We start from the raw sequence: 27,631 nt of genomic DNA, 5'->3' as shown, positions 1-27,631 counted from the left end.
GCAGTCATCCCTCTGGTCCTAATAAAAACAACAAATATCAACTCCACGTGCCCCAGTGCAGTGACAGGGACACTGTGCTGTAGGAGATGCCATCCTTCAGGTGCGACATTAAATCGAGGTCCTGACTCACTTTGGTCATTAAAGATCCCATGGCACTTATCGCAAAGAGTAGGGGGTTCCCCGATGTCCTGGCAACATGCCCAACCTGGATCTCTCCATCTGGCCACCTAATCATCCCCCTATTTAATTGGCTCAATGAATCTCCCCTCTCCATCTCAAGCTGATGTGTGGTGAACGTTCTGGCATAAAATGGCTGCTATGCATCACCCAGGTGGTGCTACACATTGGTGGTGGTTGAAGTGAGTGACCCCCTTCACTGTGAATCACTTTGGGTATCTAGAAAAGTGCTAGAGAAATGTAATCCATTATTATTATTATTATTGGGTGCTGATACTGATGTAATTGACTGATTGGATATCAGACTGACGTTACTGACCCAGATTCTATGTTCTGATATTTTGTGAATTATAAATATGTAATAGTGAAATTTTAAGCCCATATCCAAAACGATATATGTAAATTTAGGTAGTATGAAGAGTTTTGAGTGTGGGGACGTGGGACACAAGCGCTTTGCTTGGCCGCATAGAAATTGGGAAGCGGAGGATGTGGAAGCTGCTGACCATGTGGCTGAAGTGGAGGGGAGTAACTAGGCCGATGGCCATGGGGAATCAAGTGAAACCCCACAAAACGTAAACCTGGAGTCTCCTAAACACCATAGTAATTCGGAGAAAAGTAAAATAGCTGCAGATGACATAGTACGTGTATCAGTGCGACCCAGTGTGCTGCTCCATGCGTAACTTCCCTGGCAGCTGCTGCAGCCGGGCCGAGGCAGGAGGTGCAGAGTGATGGTGAGGAGGCGGCAGTGGACGCACATGTCACTGAAAGCCAGAAGAAGGAGGGAGTATGATTCTGACTCAGACGGCACAGTAACGGATTCCCAGTGACCAACCAATGAACTACACACTTTGATGGAGGAAATCATTGGGTTTTTGGATGAAACTTTTTGCAGATCTGTCAACATAATTCATTGTTTTCTGGGCACAACTAAATTTCTCAAAACTGCCACAGCGCTGCAAAAATGTAGAGGGTTAGATTTATTAGGTGAGAAGAAGTGTTATGGTTTTAAAAAGCATGACACTGCTTTAAGAAAGAAAAAAAAGTACCTGTTCACAAGAAAGGAAAGGAAAAGACAAAAAACTTAGAAACTCCAATTCCAATGAAGTTGGGACGTTGTGTAAAACATGAATAAAAACAGAATACAATGATTTGCAAATACTTTTCGACCTATATTCAATTGAATACACTACAAAGACAAGATATTTAATGTTCAAACTGATAAACTTTATTGTTTTTTGCAAATATTCACTCATTTTGAATTTGATGCCTGCAACACTTTCCAAAGAAGCTGGGACAGGGGCAACAAAAGACTGGGAAAGTTGAGGAATGCTCAAAAAACACCTGTTTGGAACATTCCACAGGTAAACTTGTTACTGGACACTCAGGAAGGACTCAGGCGCAGACACAAAAGTTGCTTCCAACTGACTTCGGGGGTTTATTACAGGGGGCCAGCTAAGGCGAAAACACACAGTGGAGGGAATTGGGCTGGGCTTCCTTGGGCTGGGGAAACAGGACCAGGGGCAGAAACCATGGGTGGTGGAGAGAGCCGGGCAGAGCAGCGATCTGGAGCAGGTGAAAATCTGGAGAACAGGGACCGGAGGCAGAGCAGGATGACTGCAGTGAAAAGGAGGATGTTAGTCAAACAGCGGGTTCAAAAATACTGACACAACAGATTTAGTGAGCAAGGGCTGGATGCAGTACACTGACGGATCAGAGGCTACGATCTGGCAGGGTGGAAGTGGCTGTGCTGGTCTTTTATACCAGATTGACTTGATTAAGGAATGGGTTGCAGCTGGTGAGGCTCTGCTCATCTGTCTCCACTCACACACAAACACAGAGAGACTGACACTCGGGGAGTGCCTCAGGTTAAGCAGCCTTTGAGGTGGAGGTTGTGGAAGGAGGGACAGATGTAACAGTACCCCCCCACGGGCGCCACCTGGCACCCGACTAGGCCTGCTGGGGTGCTGGGCATGAAAGTTTCGGACGAGGGAAACATCCAGGATGTGGCGGCGGGGCACCCAACAGCGCTCCTCAGGGCCATATCCTTCCCAATCCACCAGATATTGCAATCCTCGACCCCTTCTGCACAAATACAACAGCCGCCGGACAGTGTAAGCAGGATGGTCATCAATAATCAAGGATGGAGGAGCTGCTGCTGGGGGGTGTAAGGGACTGGAGCGAACACGTTTGATATGAGACACGTGAAAGGTGGGATGGATGCGAAGGGAAGCAGGGGTTTCAACCGGACTGCAGAGGGATTAATGACACGGCCTATCTCAAATGGTCCCTAGAAATTGTGGGGAAAGCTTACGGGACTCCACTCTCAGTGGAATGTCCCGGGATGAGAGCCATACCTTCTGGCCAGGGGTGTATATAGGGGCTGGAATACGGCGATGGTTTGCCTGGGTTTGGGCTCTGGTGGAGGATCTCAGGAGAGTTGCACGGGCTCTTTTCCAGGTGCGACGGCAACGGTGCAAGTGGTCTTGAACAGAGGGAACTGTAACCTCTTACTGAGCCGGGAATAATGGAGGTTGATAGCCAAGGCAGCATTCAAAGGGTGACATTCCTGATGAGGCATTGGTGAGGGAATTGTGGGCATACTCCACCCATGGCAACTCTGAACTCCAGTGGGATGGATGGGTTAGCAGAAACCATACACCGTAATGCCGCCTCCAGCTCCTGGTTTGCCCGCTCGGTCTGGCCATTAGTCTGGGGATGAAAACCAGATGAGAGAGTGACAATGGCACCAAGAGCAGAACAGAAAGATTTCCAAACCTGTGAAATGAACTGGGGTCCTCAGTCGGACACTATATCAGAGGGTATGCCATGTAACCGGAACACCTGATTAACCAGGAGATCTGCAGTCTCCCTGGAAGATGGGAGTTTGGGTAGGGGAATGAAATGAGCAGATTTGGAAAATCTGTCAAAGATTGTGAGAATAACTGTATTACCGCTGGAAGAAGGAAGTCCAGTAACGAAGTCCAAGGCTATGTGGGACCAGGGACGGCTAGGCACTGGTAATGGAAGAAGTAACCCAGAGGTTGGCCTGGTAGAAGTCTTGTTTTGAGCGCAGACTGAGCAGGCAGCGACAAAATCCCTGGTGTCTCTCTCCATGGTGGGCCACCAGAAGCGTCGACGGAGGAAGGTAAGTGTCCGATTGACTCCAGGATGACAGGAAAGTCTGGTCGAGTGCCCCCACTGGAGAACCTCAGAGTGGACAGAGTTCGGGACAAACAGGAGGTTAGGTGGACCGTTACCTGGGTCGGCCTGATGTTGTTGGGCCTGGCAGACATGGGACTCAATTTCCCAGGTAATGTTAGCAATGACGCAGGAAGACGGCAGGATGGCATCTGGTTCTGAGCTGGTCCCCGCGGTGAATTGACAAGAGAGGGCACCAGGTTTGATGTTCCTAGAGCCGGGACGATAGGTTAAAGTAAAGTTGAACATGCCAAAAAACAGGGCCCACCTGGCTTGACGGGAGTTCAACCTCTTGGCTATTTGGATGTACTCCAGATTTTTGTGATCAGTCCAAACAATGAAGCAGTGTTTGGCGCCCTCCAGCCAGTGGCGCCACTCCTCCAGGGTCAGTTTCACCGCCAGAAGTTCCTGGTTGCCAATGTCGTAGTTTCTCTCTGCTGGTGAGAGCTTACGGGAAAAGAAGGCACAGGGATGCAGTTTAAGATCTGTTGTAGAGCGTTGAGAGTACAGTACCTACCCCGGTATCCGATGCATCCACCTCAACGATGAACTGAGCCTCCGGGTCTGATTGAATCAGAGCAGAAGAAGTAGTGAAGCGCCGTTTGAGTTCCTGGACTGCAGTCTCCGCCTTGGGGGTCCAATGCAACGGAGTGGAGGTGGAAGTTAGAGCCGTGAGGGGTGCTGCCAGGCGACTGTAGTTGCAGATAAAACGCCTATAAAAGTTGGCAAATCCCAAAAATCGCTGCAGCTGCTTCAGGCTGGCAGGGGTTGGCCACTCAGTGACGGCAGTGACCTTTGCCGGGTCCATCTGTAAGTGGCCCTCTGAAATGATGTAGCCTAGGAAAGAGATGGTTGCAGAGTGAAGTTAGCACTTTTCTGCTTTGGCATACAGTTTGTTCTCCAACAACCATTGGTGTACCTGACGAACTTGCAGCTGGTGAGTGTTGAGGTCAGGAGAGTAGATGAGGATATCATCTAAGTAAACAAAAACGAAGCATCCGATCATGTCTCTCAGCACATCATTCACCAAAGCCTGGAAGACAGCGGGGGCGTTAGTAAGGCCGAATGGCATGACCAGATATTCAAAATGGCCCAGAGGTGTCTTGAAGGTTGTCTTCCACTCATCCCCCTCTCTGATGCGGACAAGGTGGTAAGCATTCGGAGGTCAAGCTTGGAAAACACTGTTGCTCCATGGAGAGGGGAGAAAGCAGAGGTGATGAGTGGCAGGGGACATTTATTGTTAATGGTGATATTGTTCATACCCCGGAAATCAATGCACGGTCTCAAAGTCCCATCTTTCTTTTTCACAAAAAAGAATCCAGCACCCACCGGGGAGGATGAAGGCCTGATGATGCCTACAGCCAGGGAGTCCTGGATGTACGTCTCCATAGCCTGTTGTTCTGGGCGAGAGAGATTGTACAACCGGCTGCTGGGAAGGGGAGCTCCTGGCTGAAGGTCGATGGCACAGTCATAGGGCCGGTGGGGAGGTAACGACAGGGCCTGATGTTTGCTGAACACAGGAGCTAAGTCGTGATAAACTTCAGGTACTGAAGACAGGTCTAGTGGCTCGGAAACAGGTGAAGGAACAGACAAGGCAGGAGCAAGGGCAGAATGAAGACAGTTAGCATGACAGGATATCTTACCCATTCTCTCCCTCTGACGCTCCCTAAGGCGGTTGTCCACCCTGATAGCTAGGTCAATAAGCCGATCGAGTCCATCAGGCTCTTCCCGGGATGCCAACTCGTCCTTTATGGTGTCACTGAGGGTGTTATGGAAAGTTTCCTGGAGCACCTCCTCATTCCAGCCACTCTCAGCTGCAAGGCTGCGGAACTCAACTGCTAATTCAGCCACCGAGCGACAACCCTGACGAAGGGAAAGCATTCTCTTGGCGGCCTGTTTACCTCGAACCGGGTGGTCAAAAATTTTCCTCATCTCCTCCCGAAAGTTGGAGTATGAGGAACAGATTGGGGACTGTTTTTCCCAAACTGCCATAGCCCAGCTGCGTGCCGGACCGCGGAGTCAGCCAATCAGGTAGGAAATCTTAGCTCTGTCAGTGGAGTAGGTACGGGGCTGTTGGTCAAAAACTAATGAACATTGCATTGAAAAGTCTCTACAGGTTCCCAAATTGCCATCATATGGCTCCGGAGGTGGCACATATGGTTTGCGTGGTAGAGAAGAGGGGCTGCGGACCAACTGGGCAGGCAGGACTGGTTGGGAGGGGTTCAGGGCGGAGAGTTGTTGCTGCAGGCTAGCCAGGGCCTGGGCCATCTCCGTAACCTGTGAGGACAACGTTTGCAAAACCAGATTATGTTGTTTGAGCAAAATACCCTGGCCGGCGATTGCTTGATGAAGGGGATCTGATCTGCTGAGTCCATCTTTGGCCAGATCGTACTGTTACGGGACACTCAGGAAGGACTCAGGCGCAGACACAAAACTTGCTTCCAACTGACTTCGGAGTTTATTACAGGGGGCCAGCTAAGGCGAAAACACACAGTGGAGGGAATTGGGCTGGGCTTCCTTGGGCTGGGGAAACAGGACCAAGGGCAGAGACCGTGGGTGGTGGAGAGAGCCAAGCAGAGCAGCGATCTGGAGCAGGTGAAAATCTGGAGAACAGGGACTGGAGGCAGAGCAGGATGACTGCTGTGAAAAGGAAGATGTTAGTCAAACAGCGGGTTCAAAAATACTGACAAAACAGATTTAGTGAGCAAGGGCTGGATGCAGTACACTGACGGATCAGAGGCTACGATCTGGCAGGGTGGAAGTGACAGTGCTGGTCTTTTATAGCAGGTTGGCTTGATTAAGGAATGGGTTGCAGCTGGTGAGGCTCTGCTCACCTGTCTCCACTCACACACAAACACAGAGAGACTGACACTCGGGGAGTGCCTCAGGTTAAGCAACCTTTGAGGTGGAAGCTGTGGAAGGAGGGACAGATGTAACAGAACAGGTTAATTGGAAACAGGTGAGTGTCATGATTGGGTATAAAAGGAGCATCCCCGAAAGGCTCAGTCGTTCACAAGCAAGGATGGGGCGAGGTTCACCACTTTGTGAACAACTGCATGAGCAAATAGTCCTAACAGTTTAAGAACAATATTTCTCAACGTACAATTGCAAGGAATTTAGGGATTTCATCATCTACTGTCCATAATATCATCAAAAGATTCAGAGAATCCGGGTAAATCTCTGCACGTAAGCGGAAAGGCCGAAAACCAACATTGAATGCCCGTGACCTTCGATCCCTCAGGCGGCACTGCATTAAAAACTGACATTATTCTGTAAAGGATATTACCACATTGGCTCAGGAACATTTCGGAAAACCATTGTCAGTTAGCACAGTTCGTCGCTACATCTACAAGTGCAAGTTAAAACTCTACCATGCAAAGCGAAAGCCATATATTAACAACACCCAGAAACGCTGCCGGCTTCTCTGGGCCTGAGCTCATCTGAGATGGATTGACGCAAAGTGGAAAAGTGCGCTGTGGTCTGACGAGTCCACATTTCAAATTGTTTTTGGAAATCATGGACGTCGTGTCCTCCGGGCTAAAGAGGAAAAGGACCATCCAGATTGCTATCAGCGCAAAGTTCAAAGCCCAGCATCTGTGATGGTATGGGGGTGTGTTAGTGCCCATGGCATCATGGGTAACTTGCACATCTGTGAAGGCACCATTAATGCTGAAAGGTACATACAGGTTTTGGAGCAACATAAGCTGCCATCCAAGCAACGTCTTTTTCAGGGACATCCCTGCTTATTCCAGCAAGACAATGCCAAGCCACATTCTGCACGTGTTCCAACAGCGGGGCTTCGTAGTAAAAGAGTGCAGGAACTAGACTGGCCTGCCTGCAGTCCAGACCTGTCTCCCATTGAAATTGTGTGGTGCATTATAAAGCACAAAATACGGCAACGGAGACCCTGGACTGTTGAGCAATTGAAGTCGTACATCAAGCAAGAATGGGAAAGAATTCCACCTACAAAGCTTCAACAATTAGTGTCCTCAGTTCCCAAACGCTTATTGAGTGTTGTTAAAAGGAAAGGTGATGTAACACAGTGGTGAACATGCCCCTGTCCCTGCTTTTTTGGAACGCATTGCAGGCATCAAATTCAAACTGAGTGAATATTTGCAAAAAAACAATAACGTTTATCAGTTTGAACATTAAATATCTTGTCTTTGTAGTGTATTCAATTGAATATACACTACCGTTCAAAAGTTTGGGATCACCCAAACAATTTCGTGTTTTCCATGAAAAGTCACACTTATTCACCACCATATGTTGTGAAATGAATAGAAAATAGAGTCAAGACATTGACAAGGTTAGAAATAATGATTTGTATTTGAAATAAGATTTTTTTTACATCAAACTTTGCTTTCGTCAAAGAATCCTCCATTTGCAGCAATTACAGCATTGCAGACCTTTGGCATTCTAGCTGTTAATTTGTTGAGGTAATCTGGAGAAATTGCACCCCACGCTTCCAGAAGCAGCTCCCACAAGTTGGATTGGTTGGATGGGCACTTCTTTGAGCAGATTGAGTTTCTGGAGCATCACATTTGTGGGGTCAATTAAACGCTCAAAATGGCCAGAAAAAGAGAACTTTCATCTGAAACTCGACAGTCTATTCTTGTTCTTAGAAATGAAGGCTATTCCATGCGAGAAATTGCTAAGAAATTGAAGATTTCCTACACCGGTGTGTACTACTCCCTTCAGAGGACAGCACAAACAGGCTCTAACAGGTACTATTTAATGAAGATGCCAGTTGGGGACCTGTGAGGCGTCTGTTTCTCAAACTAGAGACTCTAATGTACTTATCTTCTTGCTCAGTTGTGCAACGCGGCCTCCCACTTCTTTTTCTACTCTGGTTAGAGCCTGTTTGTGCTGTCCTCTGAAGGGAGTAGTACACACCGGTGTAGGAAATCTTCAATTTCTTAGCAATTTCTCGCATGGAATAGCCTTCATTTCTAAGAACAAGAATAGACTGTCGAGTTTCAGATGAAAGTTCTCTTTTTCTGGCCATTTTGAGCGTTTAATTGACCCCACAAATGTGATGCTCCAGAAACTCAATCTGCTCAAAGAAGTGCCCATCCAACCAATCCAACTTGTGGGAGCTGCTTCTGGAAGCGTGGGGTGCAATTTCTCCAGATTACCTCAACAAATTAACAGCTAGAATGCCAAAGGTCTGCAATGCTGTAATTGCTGCAAATGGAGGATTCTTTGACGAAAGCAAAGTTTGATGTAAAAAAAATCTTATTTCAAATACAAATCATTATTTCTAACCTTGTCAATGTCTTGACTCTATTTTCTATTCATTTCACAACATATGGTGGTGAATAAGTGTGACTTTTCATGGAAAACACAAAATTGTTTGGGTGATCCCAAACTTTTGAACGGTAGTGTAGGTCGAAAAGGATTTGCAAATCATTGTATTCTGTTTTTATTTACGTTTTACACAACGTCCCAGCTTCATTGGAATTGGGGTTTGTACAAATAATTGTAATGAATCGTAGGTTGGTATCATTTTCTTTCTATCTGCCCCATTTCTTTGTTTTTCTTATTTCATATTTCTTTTCCCCAATGCAGACTAAGTTTTGGGTGTTTAAATGTCAGTGAAGGGAGAGATGGGCAGATGAGAGTGATATATTTTTATTTTTGCACTCAAACTACTACTACTACTACTACTACTACTACTACTTTTGGCTTCTCCCGTTAAGGGTCACCACAGTGGATCATCCATTTCCACAGAAGATCTTCTGTTTCCATCTCTTCCTGTCCTCTGCATCTTCCTCTGCCACACCAGCCACCTGCATGTCCTCCCTCACCACAGCCATAAACCTCCTCTTTGGCCTTCCTATTCTCTTCCCTGGCAGCTCCATATTCAGCATCCTTCTCCCAATATAACCAGCATCTCTCCTCCACACATGTCCACACCATCTCAATTTTGCCTCTCTTGTTTTGTCTCCAAACCATCCACCCTGAGCTGTCCCTCTAATATACTTGTTCCTAATCCTGTCCTTCTTCATCACTCCCAATGAAAACCTTAGCATCTTCAACTCTGCCACCTCCAGCTCTACCTCCTGTCTTTTCATCAGTGCCACTGTCTCCAAATAATATAACATAACTATTCTCACTATTATTTTGTAAACCTTCTCTTTGATTCTTGCTTGTACCCTTCTGTCACAAATCACTCCTGACACTCTTCTCCACCCACTCCACCCTGCCTGCACTGCTCTTGTTCTCCACCTCTCTTCCACACTCCCCGCTACTTTGAACAGTTGACCCCAAGTATTTAAGCTCATCCACCTTCACCACCTTTACTCTTGCCTCCTCACCATTCCACTGTCCTCTCATTCACGGATAGGTATTCCGTCTTGCTCCTACTGAGCTGATCCTTGATGTAATCCTACTTCCACCTTGAACCCATCTGTCATTCTATCTGCACACTTCACCACTGTCACACTTCCCTTATACATATCCTGCTCCACTCCTACATACGTCTCTGCAACTCCCGACTTCCTCATACAATATCATACCTCCTCTCTCGGCACTCTGTCATATGCTTTCTCTAAATCTACAAAGACACAATGCAACTCCTTCTGGCCTTCTCTATACTTCTCCATCAACATTTTCAAAGCAAACATCACATCTGTGGTGCTCTTTCATGGCATGAAACCATACTGCTGCTCGCTAATCGTCACCTCTCCTCTTAACCTAGCTTCTATTACTCTATTCCATATCTTCATGCTGTGGCTGATCAACTTTATACCTCTGTAGTTGCTACAGTTCTGCACATCGCCCTTATTCTTGAAAATCGGTACCAGTAGGCTTTTTCGGCGGCATGGCTCAGAAGGTAGAGCACATTGTCTAGTAATTCGAATGTTGCTAGTTCGATTCCCGGCTCCTGCAGAGAAAGTGTCGAAATGTCCTTGAGCAAGACACTGAACCCTTAACTGCTGCTGCTAATGAGCAGGTTGGCACCTTGCATGGCAGCCTCCACCATCACTGTATGAATGTGTGTGTGAATGGGTAAATGTGAGGCATACACTGTGAAGTGCTTTGAGTTGTCGGTAGACTAGATAAGCACTATATAAAATGCAGTCCATTTACCATTACTTCTTCACTCCTCAGCCATCTTCTCACTTTCCAAGATTGTGTTAATCAATCTAGTTAAAAACTCCACTACCATCTTTTAAACATCTCCATGCCTGCACAGGTATTTCATCTGTACCTTTTCACTCTTCACCCTCTTCATAGCTGACCTCACTTCCTCCTTGCTAATCCACTACACTTCCTGGTTCACAATCCCCATATCATCCAACCTTCAATTTCTCTCATTTTCTTCATTCATCAGTCCCTCAAAGTACTCCTTCCACCTTCTCAACACACTCTCCTCTCTTATCAGCACATTTCCATCTCTATCCTTCATCACCCTAACCTGCTGCACATCCTTCCCAGCTTAGTACCTCTGTCTAGCCAATCGGTAAAAGTCCTTTTCTTCTTTCTTAGTGTCTAATCTCTCATTCAACTCTCCATGCACCCTTTCCTTTGGCTTCGACACCTCGCTCTTTGCTTAATGCCATATCTCCTTGTACTCCTGTCTACTTTCTTCATCTCTCTGACTATCCCACTTCTTTGCCAGCCTCTTTCTTTGTATACTTTGCTGTACTTCCTCATTCCACCACCAAGTCTCCTTGTCTTCCTTCCTCTGTCCTGATGGCACACCAAGTACCTTCCTAGCTGTCTCCCTCACTATTTCTGCAGTGCTTGCCCAGCCATCCGGCAACTCTTCACTACCACCCAGTGCCTGTCTTAACTCCTTCCTGAACTCCACTTAACAGTCTTCCTTCCTCAAATTCCACCATTTGATCTTTGGTTCTGCCTTCACTCGCTTCCTCTTCTTGGTCTCCAAAGTCATTCTACAGACCACCATCTGATGCTGCCTAGGTACATTCTCCTGTCACCACCTTGCAGTCTCCAATCCCTTTCAGATCATGCCTTCTACATAAGAGATAGTCCACATGTGTGCACTTTCCTCCGCTCTTATATATCACCCTGTGTTCCTCCCTCTTCTTGAAATATGTATTCACCACAGCCGTTTCCATCATTTTCACAAAATCCACCACCATCTGTCCTGCCGTATTACTCCTTGACACCATACCTACCCATCACCTCTTCATCACCTCTATTCCCTTCACCAACATGCCCATTGAAGTTCGCTTCAATCACCACTCTCCCTTCCTTGGGTACACTCTCCACCACTTCATCGAACTCACTCCAGAAGTCTTTTTTTCTCTTCCATCTCACACCCAACTTGTGGGGCATATGCGCTGATAACATTCATCATCACACCTTTGATTTCCAGCTTTATACTCGTCACTCTGTTCGACACTCTCTTCACCTCCAACACACTCTTGACATACTCTTCCTTCAGAATTACCCCTACCCTATTTCTCCTCCCATTCGCACCATGGTAGAAGAGTTTAAACCCACCTCCAATGCTCATGGCCTTACTCCCCTTCCACCTCGTCGCTTGCACACACTATATACCTAGCTTCCTTCTCTCCATCATATCAGTCAGCTCTGTCTCTTTACCAGTCATAGTGCCAGTATTCAAAGTTCTGACTTTCACCTCCGCAATCCTACCCTTCCTCCTCTCCCGCTGCCTCTGGACATGCCTTCCCTCTCTCCGTTTCTTTCGCCCAACAGTAGCATAGTTTTCACTGGCACCCTGCTGGCCAGTACGGTGGCTGTCATTGGTAACCCAGGCCACGACCGATCTGGTATGGAAATCTGATTCATGATCCACATATTTGATTTGATTTAATCATCTGATATCAAGCATATTCGGCCCTGTGATGGACTGGCGGCCTGTCCAGGGTGTCTCCCTGCCTGCTGCCCAATGACTGCTGGGATAGGCTCCAGCATCCCCATGACCCTGAGAGCAGGATAAGCAGTTTGGATAATGGATATTTTATTTGGCAAAAGTTTTATGCCAGATGCCTTTCCTGATGTAGCCCTTCCCATTTAGCCAGCTTGTGCACTGGCTTGTGCAACCTAAGTGGCTTGGTTAGAGAGTTGCAGATAGATCACTAGTAAATCTGTCGACAGTCAGTCAATACAGTGAAAGGAGCCAGGGCTTCTGGCCATGTATCACCAAGTGCTGTCAAGGTTGATGGGCCATTATGACAAGTGCTGAACACGTCAGTGCATAAGCTATGATGAGAAGATAATGCTACCTAAAATTTGATAAGAAAGTGGTTTGACAGCAGATGTAAGAGTGGAGACAGTCAGATCTGCAACAGCTGCACCACATGCTAGAATCAGATCAAGTATTTTGCCACTGAAATGCGTGGTTTTATAGACACATACTGAATAAAAGCAAAGGTGTCAAGTACTGCTGAAAAAGCCTTACTTAGGATCAGATGCCTTGATGGATATTATAATCATCATGGATTAAGACATTGTCAGCATGAGTAACAAGGTCTGACATAAATTCCATGAAATCTTCTAAAAATTGAGAGTAGGGCTCAGGTGGCTAGGCTGCATTGCATGGTGGTCTGTAGGATGACTTTGGAGACCAAGAAGAGGAAGAGAGTGAAGGCAGAACCAAGGATCAAATGATGGAAGTTGAAGAAGGAAGACTGTTGTGTGGAGTTCAGGGAGGAGTTAAAACAGGCACTGGGTGGTAGTGAAGAGTTGCCAGATGGATAGGAAACTACTGCAGAAATAGTGAGGAATACAGCTAGGTAGGTACTTGGTGTGTCATCTGGACAGAAGAAGGAAGACAAGGAGACTTGGTGGAATGCGGAAGTACAGGAAAGTATACAGAGGAAGAGGGTGGTAAATAAAAAGTGGGATAGTCAAGGAGATGAAGAAAGTAGACAGGAGTATAAGGAGATGTTCCGTAAAGCGAAGAGAGAGGTGTTGAAGGCAAAGGAAAAGGTGTATGGTATGAGGGTAGACACTAAGGAAGGAGAACAGGGCTTTTATCGATTGGCCACGCATATCAATAGCTCCGATAATGACGGGCAATTGCATAACGACTGAAACCAACAACCAGTTTCATATGTGACATATGTGACTAATACACATGGCCATTGAAACGCTAGTTAATGGTCACACACATATTTGCATGTGAAACTAGTCGTTGGTTTCGGTCGTTATGTAACTGTATCGTACTGTATTGTTGACAAGGGGTGGGGATACCTGCAGTTAGTTTAGACTGAATATTTCACTTAGTTGAGTAATTAACCATATCTGTCAATAAACTTTGTAACCAGATGAACAGATTCAACCTTCTTTGACTAGACAGAGGGACTGAGCTGGGAAGGATGTGCAGTAGGTCAGGGTTACAAAGGATAAAGGATGGCAATGTGCTGACGGATGAGGAGAGTGTGTTGAGAAGGTGGAAGGAGTACTTTGAGGCGCTGCAGAATGAAGAAAATGAGAGAGAGGGGGTTGGATGATGTGGGGATAGTGAATCAGGAAGGGCAGTGGATTAGCAAAGAGTAAGTGAAGGCAGCTATGAAGCTAGTATTAAGAGGATGAAGAGTGGAAAGGCGGCTGATCCAGATGACATATCTGTGGAGGCATGGAGGTGTTTAGGAGAGGTGGCAGAGATTGTTTAACACAATCTTGGAAAGTGAGAGGATGCATGAGGAGAGGAGAGGACGCGTGCTGGTACCAATTTTCAAGAATATGGGCGATGTGCAGAGATGTAGCAACTACAGAGGTATAACGTTGATCAGTGACAGCATAAAGATATGGGAAAGAGTAATGGAAGCTAGGTTAAGAGGAGAGGTGATGATTAGCGAGCAGCAGTATTTCATGCCATGAAAGAGCACTACAGATGTGATGTTTGCTTTGAGAATGTTGAGTAACATTGTGTCTTTTTTGATTTAGAGAAAGCATATGACAGGGTGCTGAGCAAGGAGGTGTGGTATTGTATAAGGAAGTCGGAAGTGGCAGAGAAGTATGTAAGAGTGGGGCAGGATATTTATGAGGGCAGTGTGACAATGGTGAGGTGTGCGATAGGTATGACAGATGGGTTCAAGGTGGAGATGGGATTACATCAAGGATTGGCTCTCAGCCCTTTCTTGTTTGCAATGGTGATGGACAAGTTGACGGACGAGATCAGGCAGGAGACTCCGTGGGCTATGATGTTCACGGATGACATTGTGATCTGTTGTGAGAGTATGGAGCAAGTTGAGGAGAGCCTGTAGAGGTGGAGGTATGCACTGGAGAAAAGAGGAATGAAAGTCAGTAGGAACAAGACGGAACACATGCTTGAATGAGAGAGAGGACAGTGGAATGGTGAGGATGCAAGGAATAGAGGTGACGAAGGTGGATGAGTTTAAAGTTTAAATACTTGGGGTCAATTGTTCAAAGTAATAGGGAATGCTGAAGAGAGGCGAAGAAGAGATTGCAGGCAGGGTGGAGTGGGTGGAGAAGAGTGTCAGGAGTGATTTGCAACAGACGGGTATCAGCAAGAGGCAAAGGGAAGGTTTACAAGATGGTTTTGAGACCATCTATGTTGTACGGTTTGGAGACAATGGCACTGATGAAAAGACAGGAGGCAGAGCTGGAGGTGGAAGAGTTGAAGATGCTAAGATTTTCTTTGGGAGTGATGAAGAAGGAGAGCATTAGGAATGGGTGTATTAGAGGGACAGCTCAGGTTGGACGGGTTGGAGACAAAGCAAGAGAGGCACATTTGAGATGGTTTGGACATGTGTGGAGGAGAGATGCTGGCTATTTTGGAGGATGATGATGAATATGGAACTGCCAGGCAAGAGGAAAAGAGGAAGGCCAAAGAAGAGGTTTATGGATGTGGTGAGGGAGGACATGCAGGTGGCTGGCTTGATAGAGGAAAATGCAGAGGACAGGAAGAGATGGAAACAGAAGATCTTCTGTGGCGATCCCTAAGGGGAGCAGCTGAAAATAGTAGTAGTAGTAGTAGCAGTAGCAGAAGATCATTCTTAGGCACTGGGCCTGTCATCCACATGACATATTATGACGTGACCAGCATGTAGACCACAGTGTGCTTACTCCGCTAGTTAAATCAGCTGTTTATATGTGCACGACTTGTCAGAAGTTTGCACTCTACAATATCCAGTCTATAACAAGCAAAGCTCCTCTGGTCAATGACTTCATCACAGAGCACTAACTGGACAATTTATATCTCACACAAACCTGTTAGTTGCAGAATGACTTTCTACAGCTACGTTCAGCAACTCCACCAGGATTTGTTTACATATGCAAACCCTGGTCTTCCGGAAGAGGGGGCAGCTTTGCACTGATCTATCATGATAGTTTAAAACTAACGCCAGCTGTTGTCTCTACCTGATTAATCCTTCTTTGAGCTGCTGGCCGCTAAGTTCTATGGACCTACACCCATCATTATTGCTGCTCTATACAGACCACCAAAGGCATCAAATATTTTTATCACTGAACTCTTGACAGTTTTAACCATCCTTAGTACATTGTCTACGAATATAATCCTAATGGGGGGTTTAAATGTTAATTTTGATAAGACTGACAATATGTTCATAAAGATTTTAAAGCAATGTTAGATTGCTTTGATCTAACGCAATATGTCAACTTTACAAACCATACCAAGGGTCATATTCCTTACTTAGTTTGCTGTTGCCCATAGCACCATATCAAATCACCTCTGCTGAACTACCCGTCTCTGACCATAAAGCTGTGTTATTCAATACCAACCTACTGCTCAGTAAATCAAGGTTCCATCGTACCATAACATACCGAAACATTAGATATTTTAATCCAGATGATCTCAACAGTTTTATTACCTCAAACGCCATTCCTGCTTCCACCTCCTCACTTTCTGATCTTATGGACTACTACAATAATATTTTATCTTTTGCACTTGATATTTAGGCCCCCCTAAAACATGGGTTGTCTCATTTGCCCATACTGCTCCCTGGTACGGCTGTTCACAAATGTATTCGGATCATATACTCCATTACAAAAATGCTCTTTCAACAGCTAAAACATCATATTTTGCAAATATAATCAGTACAGTTGAAGGGATTACCGGAATTCTCTTCTCCACAGTTAAAAGGTTACTAAATCCACCTGAAACCAATATGAATAGTAACCTTTCTAATGAACAATGCTCTGCTTTTTTGAAGTTTTTCAACTCCAAAATTAGTACCATTCATGAGCAGATAACCTCTACTAACATGCAGAGGTTATCCGCTCATGAAATGCACTTATTGTAAGTTGCTTTGGATAAAAGCGTCGGCTAAATGACTGTAATGTAATGCAGACTGACATACCATAAAACTGTACCCATCCACTGTCCTATGTGACTTCAGTCTTCCAACTAAAAATCAAATTTCTGAGCTTGTTACTAAGTCTTGCACCTCCACATGTCACCTGGATCCAATTCCCACAACCCTAGTTAAAACATGCCTGCCCTCTATCATCTCTCTGATAACCTTCATAATCAGCTCATCTCTATCCACTGGTACCGTTCCCCCTTCACTGAAGTTTGCCATAATCAGACCAACTCTGAAAATTTAATTTAGGTTCTACCGACCAAAACTACCGGCCTATTTCCAATTTACCATTCATCTCCAAAATCCTTGAGAAGGTAGTTGCATCTCAACTGCAGATCTACCTTAATAACAATAATTTATTTGAACAATACCAATGTGGCTTTTGCCCCAAACGTAGCACAGAAACAGCCCTGGTTCAGATCACTAATAACCTCCTTCGTGCAGCTGACTCCAGTCTACTCTCTATCCTTATCCTCCTTGACCTCACCGCAGCCTTTGATACGATATCCCATCAGCTCCTCACGGATCATCTGGCTAGCATTGGCGTTTAGGGCACTGAGTATTAGTGGTTTGATTCCTACCTTACAGACAGGACACATTTTGTACAAATTCAGAATTACCGTCAGAAAGTTTCATAGTTCCTCATGGAGTTCCACAGGGTTCAGTGTTGGGGCCACTCTTGTTTATTACTTACCTCCTCCCTCTTGGGAACATCTTCTGGCACTACGGTATCAGTTTCCCCTGCTATGCTGATGATACACAGCTTTATGTGTCCACTAAGCCCACTTCCACTCATGATATACAGATTGGATTACCAACTAAAGTAGTAAAATTGAGCTACTCCTCATTGGCACTAAATTTACACTGTCAAAAACTAATATTTGCTCACTCCCCATTGTTGGAGCCACCATACATGTCTCTGCTCAGGCTAAGAGCCTTGGCGTTATCCTAGATAGTACCTTACTAGTACCTAGTACATTACTTTTCTAGTCATATTAACAGTGTCTCCCGGATTGCCTTTTTCCATCTATGAAACATCTCCAGACTATGCCCGGCTTTAACACAACACTCCACGGAAGTCTGAAGTCAATGCTTTGGTCACATCACACATTAACTACTGCAATGTGATCCTGGCAGGCATCCCCAACAAACTTATTCACCGACTTCAACTCATCCACAATTCTGCAGTATGGTTTATTACACGTTCAAAGTCCACTGACCATGTCTCTCTCCTGCTGATTCAATTACACTGGCTTCCTGTGTCACAGCGGATTAATTTTGAAATTTTATTACTAACATTCAAAGCTCTAATCTATCCCCTGCATATCTCATAGACCTCCTTCAGACTTACACTCCATCTCTTTCTCTGCGGTCTTCACCAGCAGGTCTATTGGCACTACCAGCCATCAACCACAGCACAATGGGTGCCAGGGCTTTCTCCTATGCTGCACCCACACTCTGGAACTCCATTCCCTGTCACATCTGCTTACTGGACTCCATTACAGAATTCAAAACTGCTCTTAAAACCCACCTTTGTAAAGTAGCATACTCGCTTTAACTGCATTAAAAGCATCTAATTCAGTTTCTTTTTTTAACTCCTTCTGATCTATGCTCTGTTGCTTATTGTGTCTTTTATTGTTGATTGCACTGTTTTTTTACTGCTTTGTTTTATTGTATTTGATGTAAGGTGACCTTGAGTGTCATGAAAGGCACCTTTAAATAAAATGTTCATTATTATTATTATTACTTGGCTCACAAAACTTGTAAAATTTAGGGGTTGTGGGCCTGTGAATCCTCTTTTTTTAAGGGGTTGGTCTTTGCATGCCTTAAGGCTGAGCATGAGTATTATGTGTTTGTTAATGATCTTGAGGTTTTTCAGAGAATGTGGTAGTTGATGGGGCTGTTTACATGTTGAAGAAGGGGGGATTATATATTTGTATATGATTGGAGTACTTGGTGTATGGCTAGGGTAGGCTTGTTTGTGTGCTTGTGTGGGGTGCGGGTAGTTAGAGAGTGAGAGTGTGTGGGGAGGAGTGAGTTTGCCTTTGGCTTTTGTTTTTATCCTACATGGGTGTTTGTGGGATTTGTCTGTGAGTTTTATGTGGTAGATTTAAAAAACGAGGCTACAAATAAAAAGTGTCTTTCTCTCCCACTCCCTCTCCCCCTCTCTTTCTCTCTCTCTCTCTCTCTCTCTCTCTCTCTCTCTCTCTCTCTCTCTCTCTCTCTCTCTCTCTCTCTCTCTCTCTCTCTCTTTCTTGCCCACCAGTCATGGGCTCATCTGATTGGTCAGACCGAGGAGCTGAGCCGGGTCATGCGGAGTCACGCCGATGAGGTCAACTCTGGTCCACTGCACCGCCTGGCTACACTCATCCGTGACAAACAACAAGTGAAGAAGAGCTACCAAAGTCTTCATCAGCAGATCCACAGTGATCACAACAAGGTGCATGCTGGGAAATGAGGCGCTTTGAACCAAGTGTTAGCTGTTTTTAAGCTAGGAGTTGTAGTTGTTTGGATCTCTGGGCTGTAGTTTCAGGTAGTAGTTGCAGTTTCGTTGAGATAGGAGGAGTTGTAGTTTCTTCCGACTCTCACCTCCACACTCCTACTCTTGCTGCCTCTTGACATGCCTTCCCCCTCTCCTTCTCTTTTCGGCTAACAGTAGCACACCCTGCTGATTAACAGTACCGGTGGCGGTCGTTGATAACCCGGGCCTCGACCGATCCGGTATGAAAATCTTATTTATGATCTGCATATTTGATTTAGCAAATATTCTATGCCGGATGCCCTTCCTGACGCAACCCTCCCAATTTATCCGGGCTTGGGACCAGCACTAAGAATGCAGTGGCTTGTGCATCCTCAGTGGCTGGGTTAGTTTCTTTCTTTAAGCTAGGTGTTGTTATTTCTATAAAATAGGAGTTGTACTTTCTGTAAGCTAGGTGTTGTTATTTCTCCAAGATAGGAGTTGTACTTTCTTTCTTTAAGCTAGGTGTTGTTATTTCTCTAAGATGTGAATTGTACTTTCTTTATGCTAGGTGTTATTTCTCTAAAATAGGAGTTGTCGTTTCTTTCTTTAATCTAGGTGTTGTTATTTCTCTAAGGTTGGAGTTGTAGTTTCTTTCTTTAAGCTAGGTGTTGTTGTTTCTTTAAAATAGGAGTTGTAGTTTCTTTCTTTAAGCTAGGTGTTGTTATTTCTCTAACATATGCATTGTAGTTTCTTTCTTTAAGCTAGGTGTTGCTGTTTCTTTAAAATAGGAGTTGTAGTTTCTTTCTTTAAGCTAGGTGTTGTTATTTCTCTAAAATAGGAGTTGTAGTTTCTTTCGTTAAGCTAGGTGTTGCTATTTCTAAAATAGGAGTTGTATTTTCTTTCGTTAAGCTAGGTGTTGTTAGTTCTCTAAGATAGGAGTTGTAGTTTCTTTCTTTAAGCTAGGTGTTGTTGTTTTATATTTTTTTATGTGTATTCAGATTGAAAGTTAGAAATAAAGTTTTAACACTTTTATAAATTAATCTAACCAAGATTTAAGAAAAGCGTTATCACTATTAAGTTTGAGGAAGTGGTATGAAAACCAGGATTTAATTTCTAGTAAGCAGTCAGAAAGAGAAGTGGGTGGAAGAGTGGAGGCTTGGTGGATCCATGAAGCTGGCTGTCATCCGTGTAGCAGTGAAATTGAATGCCAGATTTCCTGAAAATGTGACCAAGAGGTAGTAGGTAAATAATAAATAGGAGGGGTCCCAATACAGAGCCATGGGGAATACCAGTAGTAACAGGAAAGCACTGTGATCTCAATTTTTTTTTAAGTTGGGCAAACTAAGTGCGACCAGAGAGATATGATCTAAACCAGTTAAGGGGGGTACCAGTTATTCCAAAGGAAGCTTATCTCTCTAGTAGGATGTTATGTGAGATCGTATCAAAGGCTGCACTCAGATCAAGAAGGACAAGTATGGTTAAGAACCCAGAGTCAGCTGCCATCAACAGATCATTAGTGATTTTCAGCAAGGCTGTCTCCGTACTATGCATGGAGCGAAAACCAGACTGGAATTGTTAAAACAGATGTTGTCAGTCAAGTGAGCATGTACCTGAGATGCGACGGTTGTAGTTTTTTAGAAAGAAATGGTAAATTTGAGATTGGGTGAAAATTATTCAAATTGTTGGGCTCTGCACCAGGTTTTTTGAGTATTGGAGTTATTGCAGCTGTTTTGAGAGATGAGGGAACAAGACCAGAGGAAAGGGAGGAATGTATGATATCAGTTGTTAAAGAGGATAGGGAAGGTAGACAGGCTTTTACTGAATGAGTAGGAAGGGGGTCTAACTGACAGGTACATGATTTGGATTTGCGAATAAGACCAGATATTTCTGCAACAGTTGGGAGTTTAAAACTAGATAGTGAAGAAGAGAGGCGAACATACATAGAAGGGTGAATAAAATGAACTGTATGCAGTATTGTTTGACGAGGTCAATTGGTGATGAACATTTTCAGTTTTGGCATTAAAAAAAAGGTTATGAAGGCATCACAATGAGCAACTGAATACAGGTGAGGTGCAACAGTATCTGGTGGCCGTAAAATATTGTTTACCAAGGAAAACAGGGCTCTAGTGTTCCCTTTGCCTGATCTAATTAAATTTGCATAATAAGACGATTTAGCTGTGGACAGAGCCTCCTTATAATGAAGTATGTGGTCATTATACATGTCTTTATGAACAACAAGGCCAGTTTTTGTGTAAAGATGTTCTAGGCGACGGCCTTTAGCTTTAAGGTGGCGTAGTGCAAGTGTAAACCAAGGGGCAGAGTGGGTAAAGGATATGGACCAGGTTTTTAAAAGCGCAAGATTGTTTAAAAGACTATAAAGGCCATCATTGTAATGAGAGGCCAGTTCATCTGGGGTGGATAATTTTGACTTTGCTTGGGAGGTTATCAGTTCCACTAGAAAGAGCAGATAAATCAATATTCGTAATATTACGGAATGAGATGGAGTGTGACAAATTTGTTTGGGATACTGTTAAGTTATAATCGCAAGACACTAACTTGTGGTTGGAAATGGGCAATTGGGCAATTCTATAGTTCCTCCATCACCTCAGGTTAAGAGTCTGGGTGTCATCCTGTACAGCACAGTATGTTTTGAAGTTCACATCAACAGTGTTACTCGGCATGCATACTTCCACCTACGCAATATTAATCATCTTCACCCGTCACTTACACCTAGCAGCACCGCCATACTCATTCACACCCTGGTTACATCCCATATTGACTACTGCAATTCTATCCTCTTTGGTCTTCCCCTCAAGGGTCTTCATAAACTTCAATTAGTCCAGAATTCAGCTGCCCGTATCATTACCAGAACTTGTTCCATAGATCATGTCACTCCTGTTCTTCAGCAACTCTACTGGCTCCCTGTTAAATACCGTATTGACTTCAAGATCCTGCTCCTCACCTTTAAGGCCCTTAATAACCTAGCTCCTTCATGTCTTTCTGAACTCCCTCATATCCACACGCCCTCCCGCACTCTCACATCCTCTTCTGCTCCTCAACTCACTACACCATCGGCCCACTTGACTACCATGGGGTCTAGAGCCTTCAGTCATTCTGCCGCCCGCCTATGGAATGCTCTCCCACAAGACATTCACAACATTGACTCTCTTTCAACCTTTACATCCCATCTCAAAACGTACCTTTTCAGACTGGCATATTCAGGCTGATCCACGCTTAATTGAGTTTTGTGCAGATGATGATTGTATACTTATCTGTTGTGTTAACGTTTTATTGTCTACTCTGCTTTGTTGTGACTTTATGATGTCTGATACAGTGCTGCTGTTTTTTTACTGTGTTCTGTAAGGTGTCCTTGAGTGCTCTGAAAGGCGCCCACAAATAAAATGTATTATTATTATTATTAAAAATAAAATCTTAAATAATGAACAGATTTTTTTATGTACTGTTTGTTGCTAGGTAACCAAGACCGACCTGGACAAGCTCAAAGTGACATACCGTCAGGTATCGAGAGAAGCGCAAAATGCCAAAGAGAAGTATAGGGAAGCTATTGCTAAAGGTAACTAGCCTGGCAATCTATTTAACATATAGCATATGATAAATATCATCATTTGAACAAGTCCATTCACCTAAGTTCATCTGTCCATTTATTGATCTATTCACCTATTAGGTAAAGAGGCGGAGCGTGCCAGGGAGCGCTACGACAAAGCCACGGCAAAGCTCCACAACTTGCACAACCAGTACGTGTTAGCAGTGCGGGGTGCGCAGCTCCATCAGGAACACCACCAGTGCCATGCCGTGCCACGCCTGCTGGACTCCCTGCAGCGCATGCAGGAGGACATGACTGCCGCCCTGTGAGTGGCAAAGCCTGCTCGCCTCTTAGCTAGTCCTGACTTATCAGCTAACAAGGGGGACATGGGTAGGTTTGGTGGATAGAATAGCTAAACTGGCTAATGAGCTAAAATGGTTAACTTGCTGAGTGGTTCAAGCAGTTCACTGCTTAGAGGGCAAATTTGGCAAAAAGCTAAAATGGCCAACTGTTTTGGGGCCAAATAGCTAAAAGGTGTAAATGACATTACTTAGAGGGCAAAATTGCTAAACAGCAAAAATGACTAATTTTGTAGAGGTAAAAATTCCTAAAAGGTTAAGACATTTAACCTTTTAAGTGCACCAGCCCAAACCCAGTCAGGCACTTTGAACACACCCCGACTAAGCAGTACTTAACACACAGTAGGTTGAATCAGGTCATCTGGACACGTTTATTCCTTTATAAACATTATGTCCACATGAACTGATTCAACTTGCTGTGATGTTATTACCTGGGTTGTTGAGCAGCATATAGCAGTACTTAACACACAGGAGATGGAATAAACGTTGTGTCCAGATGAACTGATTCAACCTCCTGTGATGGTCTTACCTGTGTTGTGTGATGTTCTTACCTGGGTTGTTGAGCAGCATCAAGACAGTGCTTAAGGCAGTGATGTAAACTATATCAGCGTTTCCCAACCCAGTCCTCAAGCAACCCCTATCCTGCAGATTTTCATTGTAACCCTGCATAGGTAGCCCCACTTGTACTTACTCAAACAATCATCTCACAGCACTTAATTATGCAAGGTGTGCAACATCTGAAGTAATTCATTGCTGGTTGAATAACTACAAACAGGTACCTATTCAGGGTTGCAAAGAAAATCTGCAGGATAGGGGTTCCTTGAGGACTGGGTTGGGAAACACTGAGCTATATAATATTTGAAAGCTCTAACTGTTCCGATCAAAGAGTCCAAATACAAAGTTCTAACATTTGTTTCATAACCATTTTCTACCTAAAATGTGGAAAGTGTGATGAGAGAAAAAGCTCCAGCCCGTAGTACACTGAGTACCAGAGGACAGTAGCCGTGTTTCCCTAATGTATTTTTCTGCACAATTTGAAGTACTGCATTAGAAAAGGTTTATGGAAGGGGCAAAAATTGGAGAAAAAAAAGGGTTCAATTTCGCATAACTGTTTTTATGCTCGCTTGAGGTGTTTTTTTTTCCTTTTTCAAAAGAGTTACTAGGCTACATGGGAGATGGAATCACCTTTGCCGAATAAGCTCTGACATAGCAAACTTTTAACTCACATGACTGATGAGTTGTCTCTGCTGCTGGTGTCTCCCTGGATATTTCTATAATGCACATTTCTTCATGTCCAGACAGCATGAAACATGGCCAGTAATACTGACATGAAAGAACAAGTACAGCTTTCCCAACTGAAACAAATGCCTGAAGACCTCTTTCCACTGTCTCCCGGAGATGGCCATGGTGACTGCTTTGGTTTCTGGCTCGCAACCTCTTCTTTGTATACTCTGTTCATTACAGCCGTGCGTAATGTAGCCTATGCCGGCAAGGTCTGATGAAACTACGCTTTGCGTAGCCCAGTTTCGCTCCAAACCAATTGATGGAAACACACCTAATTCGCATTATATTTTTTTTTCTTTTTTTGCGATATTTCAAAAGTCTGCTTAAAATCTGCATGATAATTAATGGAAACACGGCTAATGGCCGAACAACACATGTTCTTCTCGACTCGTGCTGGTAGCATGGCTGGGTTCAACAACCAGTGGTGACTGTGACTTCAATAGCTTGTTGTTCCTCATGAGAAAGTGTAACTAGCTGCTGGAAGGGGACATGCTGCATTTATCCTGCTGTGATAACCAGGGAAGGAGGTCTTCAAACTTTTATCTGTTTGTTTTATATACCGATGTCTGGTTGAATCTCTGCCTATGAATTGGTATGGTGACAATCTCTTGGTCGTGTCCTAGTCTCACAGAGCCAGACTCATATTATATGGCTTAAACGTGGGTGGGAATGATTAGATGGTTAACTGAGTTTCAAAATTCTAAACCAATCTAATATCTTGTGAAGGCTTAGCTCAAAGTGTGTGTGTGTGTGTGTGTGTGGGGGGGGGTGATTGAAAGAGGAAAGTGCAGTGGTGTTGTAGTCATCATTGTCCAACCAACAGCATGCCTGTGGTTAACATGGATGTAAGCTAGTATGGCTGAAAAGTCACTGAAAAAAAAATTCAATCGAACATGAGAACACATTCCATGTGTTCATGAACCTCTTGAAAGTAAAAACCATTCAGTTAAACCACACACGTAAGCCTTAGTAGACACCACTGGACTGGTACAGGAAAGTACAGCCAAGATTTAAAAGAAGTGAGAGTTGTAGCAGACCTGCAGGTTTCATGGAGTTTGTACCAAATATGGGGTGCATAAAACTGAAAGCTGCCTCTCCATTTTTAGTTCTGACTCTGAGGACAGAAAGCAGACCTGTCCCAGACCATCTGGAGGTCTGAATGGTTCATAGTGTAGCAGTAGATCAGACCTGTCCCAGACCATCTGGAGGTCTGGATGGCTCATATTGTAGCGGTAGATCAGACCCGTCCCAGTCTGGAAGATTCATAGTGTAGCAGTAGATCAGACCTGTCCCAGACCATCTGGAGGTCTGGATGGTTCATAGTGTAGCAGTAGATCAGACCTGTCCCAGACCATCTGAGTGGTCTGGATGGTTCATAGTGTAGCAGTAGATCAGAACTGTCCCAGACCATCTGGAGGTCTGGATGGTTCATAGTGTAGCAGTAGATCAGACCTGTGCCAGACCATCTGAGTGGTCTGGATGGTTCATAGTGTAGCAGTAAATCAGAACTGTGCCAGACCATCTATGGTCTGGATGGTTCATAGTGTAGCAGTAAATCAGAAATGTATTTTGGCCCCAAACCATTCAGTGCTTTATAAACCAAGAGCAGAGTTTTAAAATCAATTCTTTGACAGACACGAAGCCAGTGTAGCAACCTCAGGACTGGAGTGATGTGGTCCACTCTTTTGGTCTTAGTAAGACCTTGAGCAGCAGCATTCTGAATCAGCTGCATCTGTTTGGTCGACTTTTTAGAAAAACCTGTAAAGACACCGTTACAGTATTTGAGTCGACTCAAGATAAATATATGGACACGTTTTTTTCAAATCCCGCTGAGACGTAAATCCTTTAATTCCTCAGATGATAGTAGGTGGACTTTATAATTGTCTTAATGTGGCGATCTCAATTCAGGTCTGAGTCTATGAGTATACCAAGATTTCTGACATGGTTCGTGGTTTTTAACAGTACTGATTGTAGCCGAGTGCTGACTTTTAGTCATTCTTCCTTGGGTCCAAAGACAAGTACTTCAGTTTTATATTTGTTTAATTGGAGAAAATTCTGAGACATCCAATCATTGATTTGTTTAATGCACTTACTCAGTGCTTGTATGGATTATTGTCCCCTGGGGATATGGCAGTAATTGACAAGAGTCAATTATTAAGTAGTCCCTGTCCTTTGTAGGAGTCAAACCAGTTTAGAGCTGTGCCAGAAAGTTCCACCAGCTATTCTTTCGGTCCAGTAGTATGTTGTGGTGGACTATGTGAGATGCAGCACTGAGATCCAATAATACCAGGACTGAGACTGTCTGTGTTCAAACAGATGTCATTAAAGCCCTTAACAAGAGCAGTCTTAGTGCTGTGGTGTTGTCACAATCCTGACTGGAAGACATCAAAACAGTCGTTTAGTGCGAAGAAGTTGTTCAGTTGGTGGAAAACAGCTTTTTCAATAATTCTAGTTAGAAACGGGAGGTTAGGTATGGACCTATAACTGTTCATTGGAGAAGTGAGCGGCTTGGTGACTGGGCCTGTGGGAAGAAACCTGAGAGAAGAGACATGTTGACAATTTGTAGGAGATTTGAGGACATGCAATCAGAAACATTTGGAAAAAGCCTGTTGGCAGAATATTAAGGCAGCAGGAGGAGTAGTTCAGATGTTGTATAATGCCCTCCAAGTTTGTATGGTAGATGGGATTATATTGTGTCATGCTGTTTGGATTGCTACCAGGTGGACACAGGGACAACACATAACATGCACCTAGTATGGAGTTCTGACTACCTGTCTAAATGTCAGATGTTTTTCACTGAAGGAGGCAAATACATTGGAAGCCCTCGTAGATAGAAATTCAGAGGCTGCTGCCACAGGAGGTGGTTTTTTTTAGCCTTTCGACTGTAGCAAACAAGACACATGCACTGATATTATTGTTTTTGGCAATGATGTCAGGGAAGTAGGACTGCCTTGCATTTCTCAGTTCCACATTATAAATGTACAGTCTCTCTTTAGAGATGTCATAATGAACAGTAAGATTTGGACAGGAAGAGATGGAAACAGATGATCTGCTGTGGCGACCCCTAACAGGAGTAGCCGAAAGAAGAAGATAATGAAATCGATCGTTGTCAGTCGTTGTGCCACTGTATTGTTTATAAGGGTGGGACATCTGCAGTCAGTTCAGACTGAAGAGGTCACTTAGATGATGATGAAACGTTTCTCTCAATAAACATAGTGTCCAGATCAACTGATTCAACTTCCTGTGATTAAAATTAGGTCATTTTTTTCCCAAGTGGGCCACGAAGAAACTCCAGATCCCACTGAAACTTTTCATGGATGCT

At 44.3% G+C, this 27,631-nt stretch overlaps 1 protein-coding gene across 5 annotated transcripts in view; it reads left to right on the top strand.

Annotated features, from left to right (window-relative positions):
• The window catches only part of fer (fer (fps/fes related) tyrosine kinase), a 203,644-nt gene that overhangs the window by 18,323 nt on the left and 157,690 nt on the right, over positions 1-27,631 (top strand). For all 5 annotated transcript variants that reach the window (XM_056290265.1, XM_056290264.1, XM_056290269.1 and 2 more), the window contains exons 4-6: positions 18,928-19,101; positions 22,597-22,696; positions 22,808-22,991. In XM_056290265.1, coding sequence (XP_056146240.1) covers positions 18,928-19,101; positions 22,597-22,696; positions 22,808-22,991 — 458 coding nt within the window. The remainder of the gene's footprint in view (positions 1-18,927; positions 19,102-22,596; positions 22,697-22,807; positions 22,992-27,631) is intronic.

This window comes from Lampris incognitus, chromosome 12 (genome assembly GCF_029633865.1).
Source record: "Lampris incognitus isolate fLamInc1 chromosome 12, fLamInc1.hap2, whole genome shotgun sequence".
Taxonomy (NCBI): Eukaryota; Metazoa; Chordata; class Actinopteri; order Lampriformes; family Lampridae; genus Lampris; species Lampris incognitus.
Note: the sequence above shows the minus strand (reverse complement) of the source record. Positions and strands in the feature narration are given on the sequence as shown.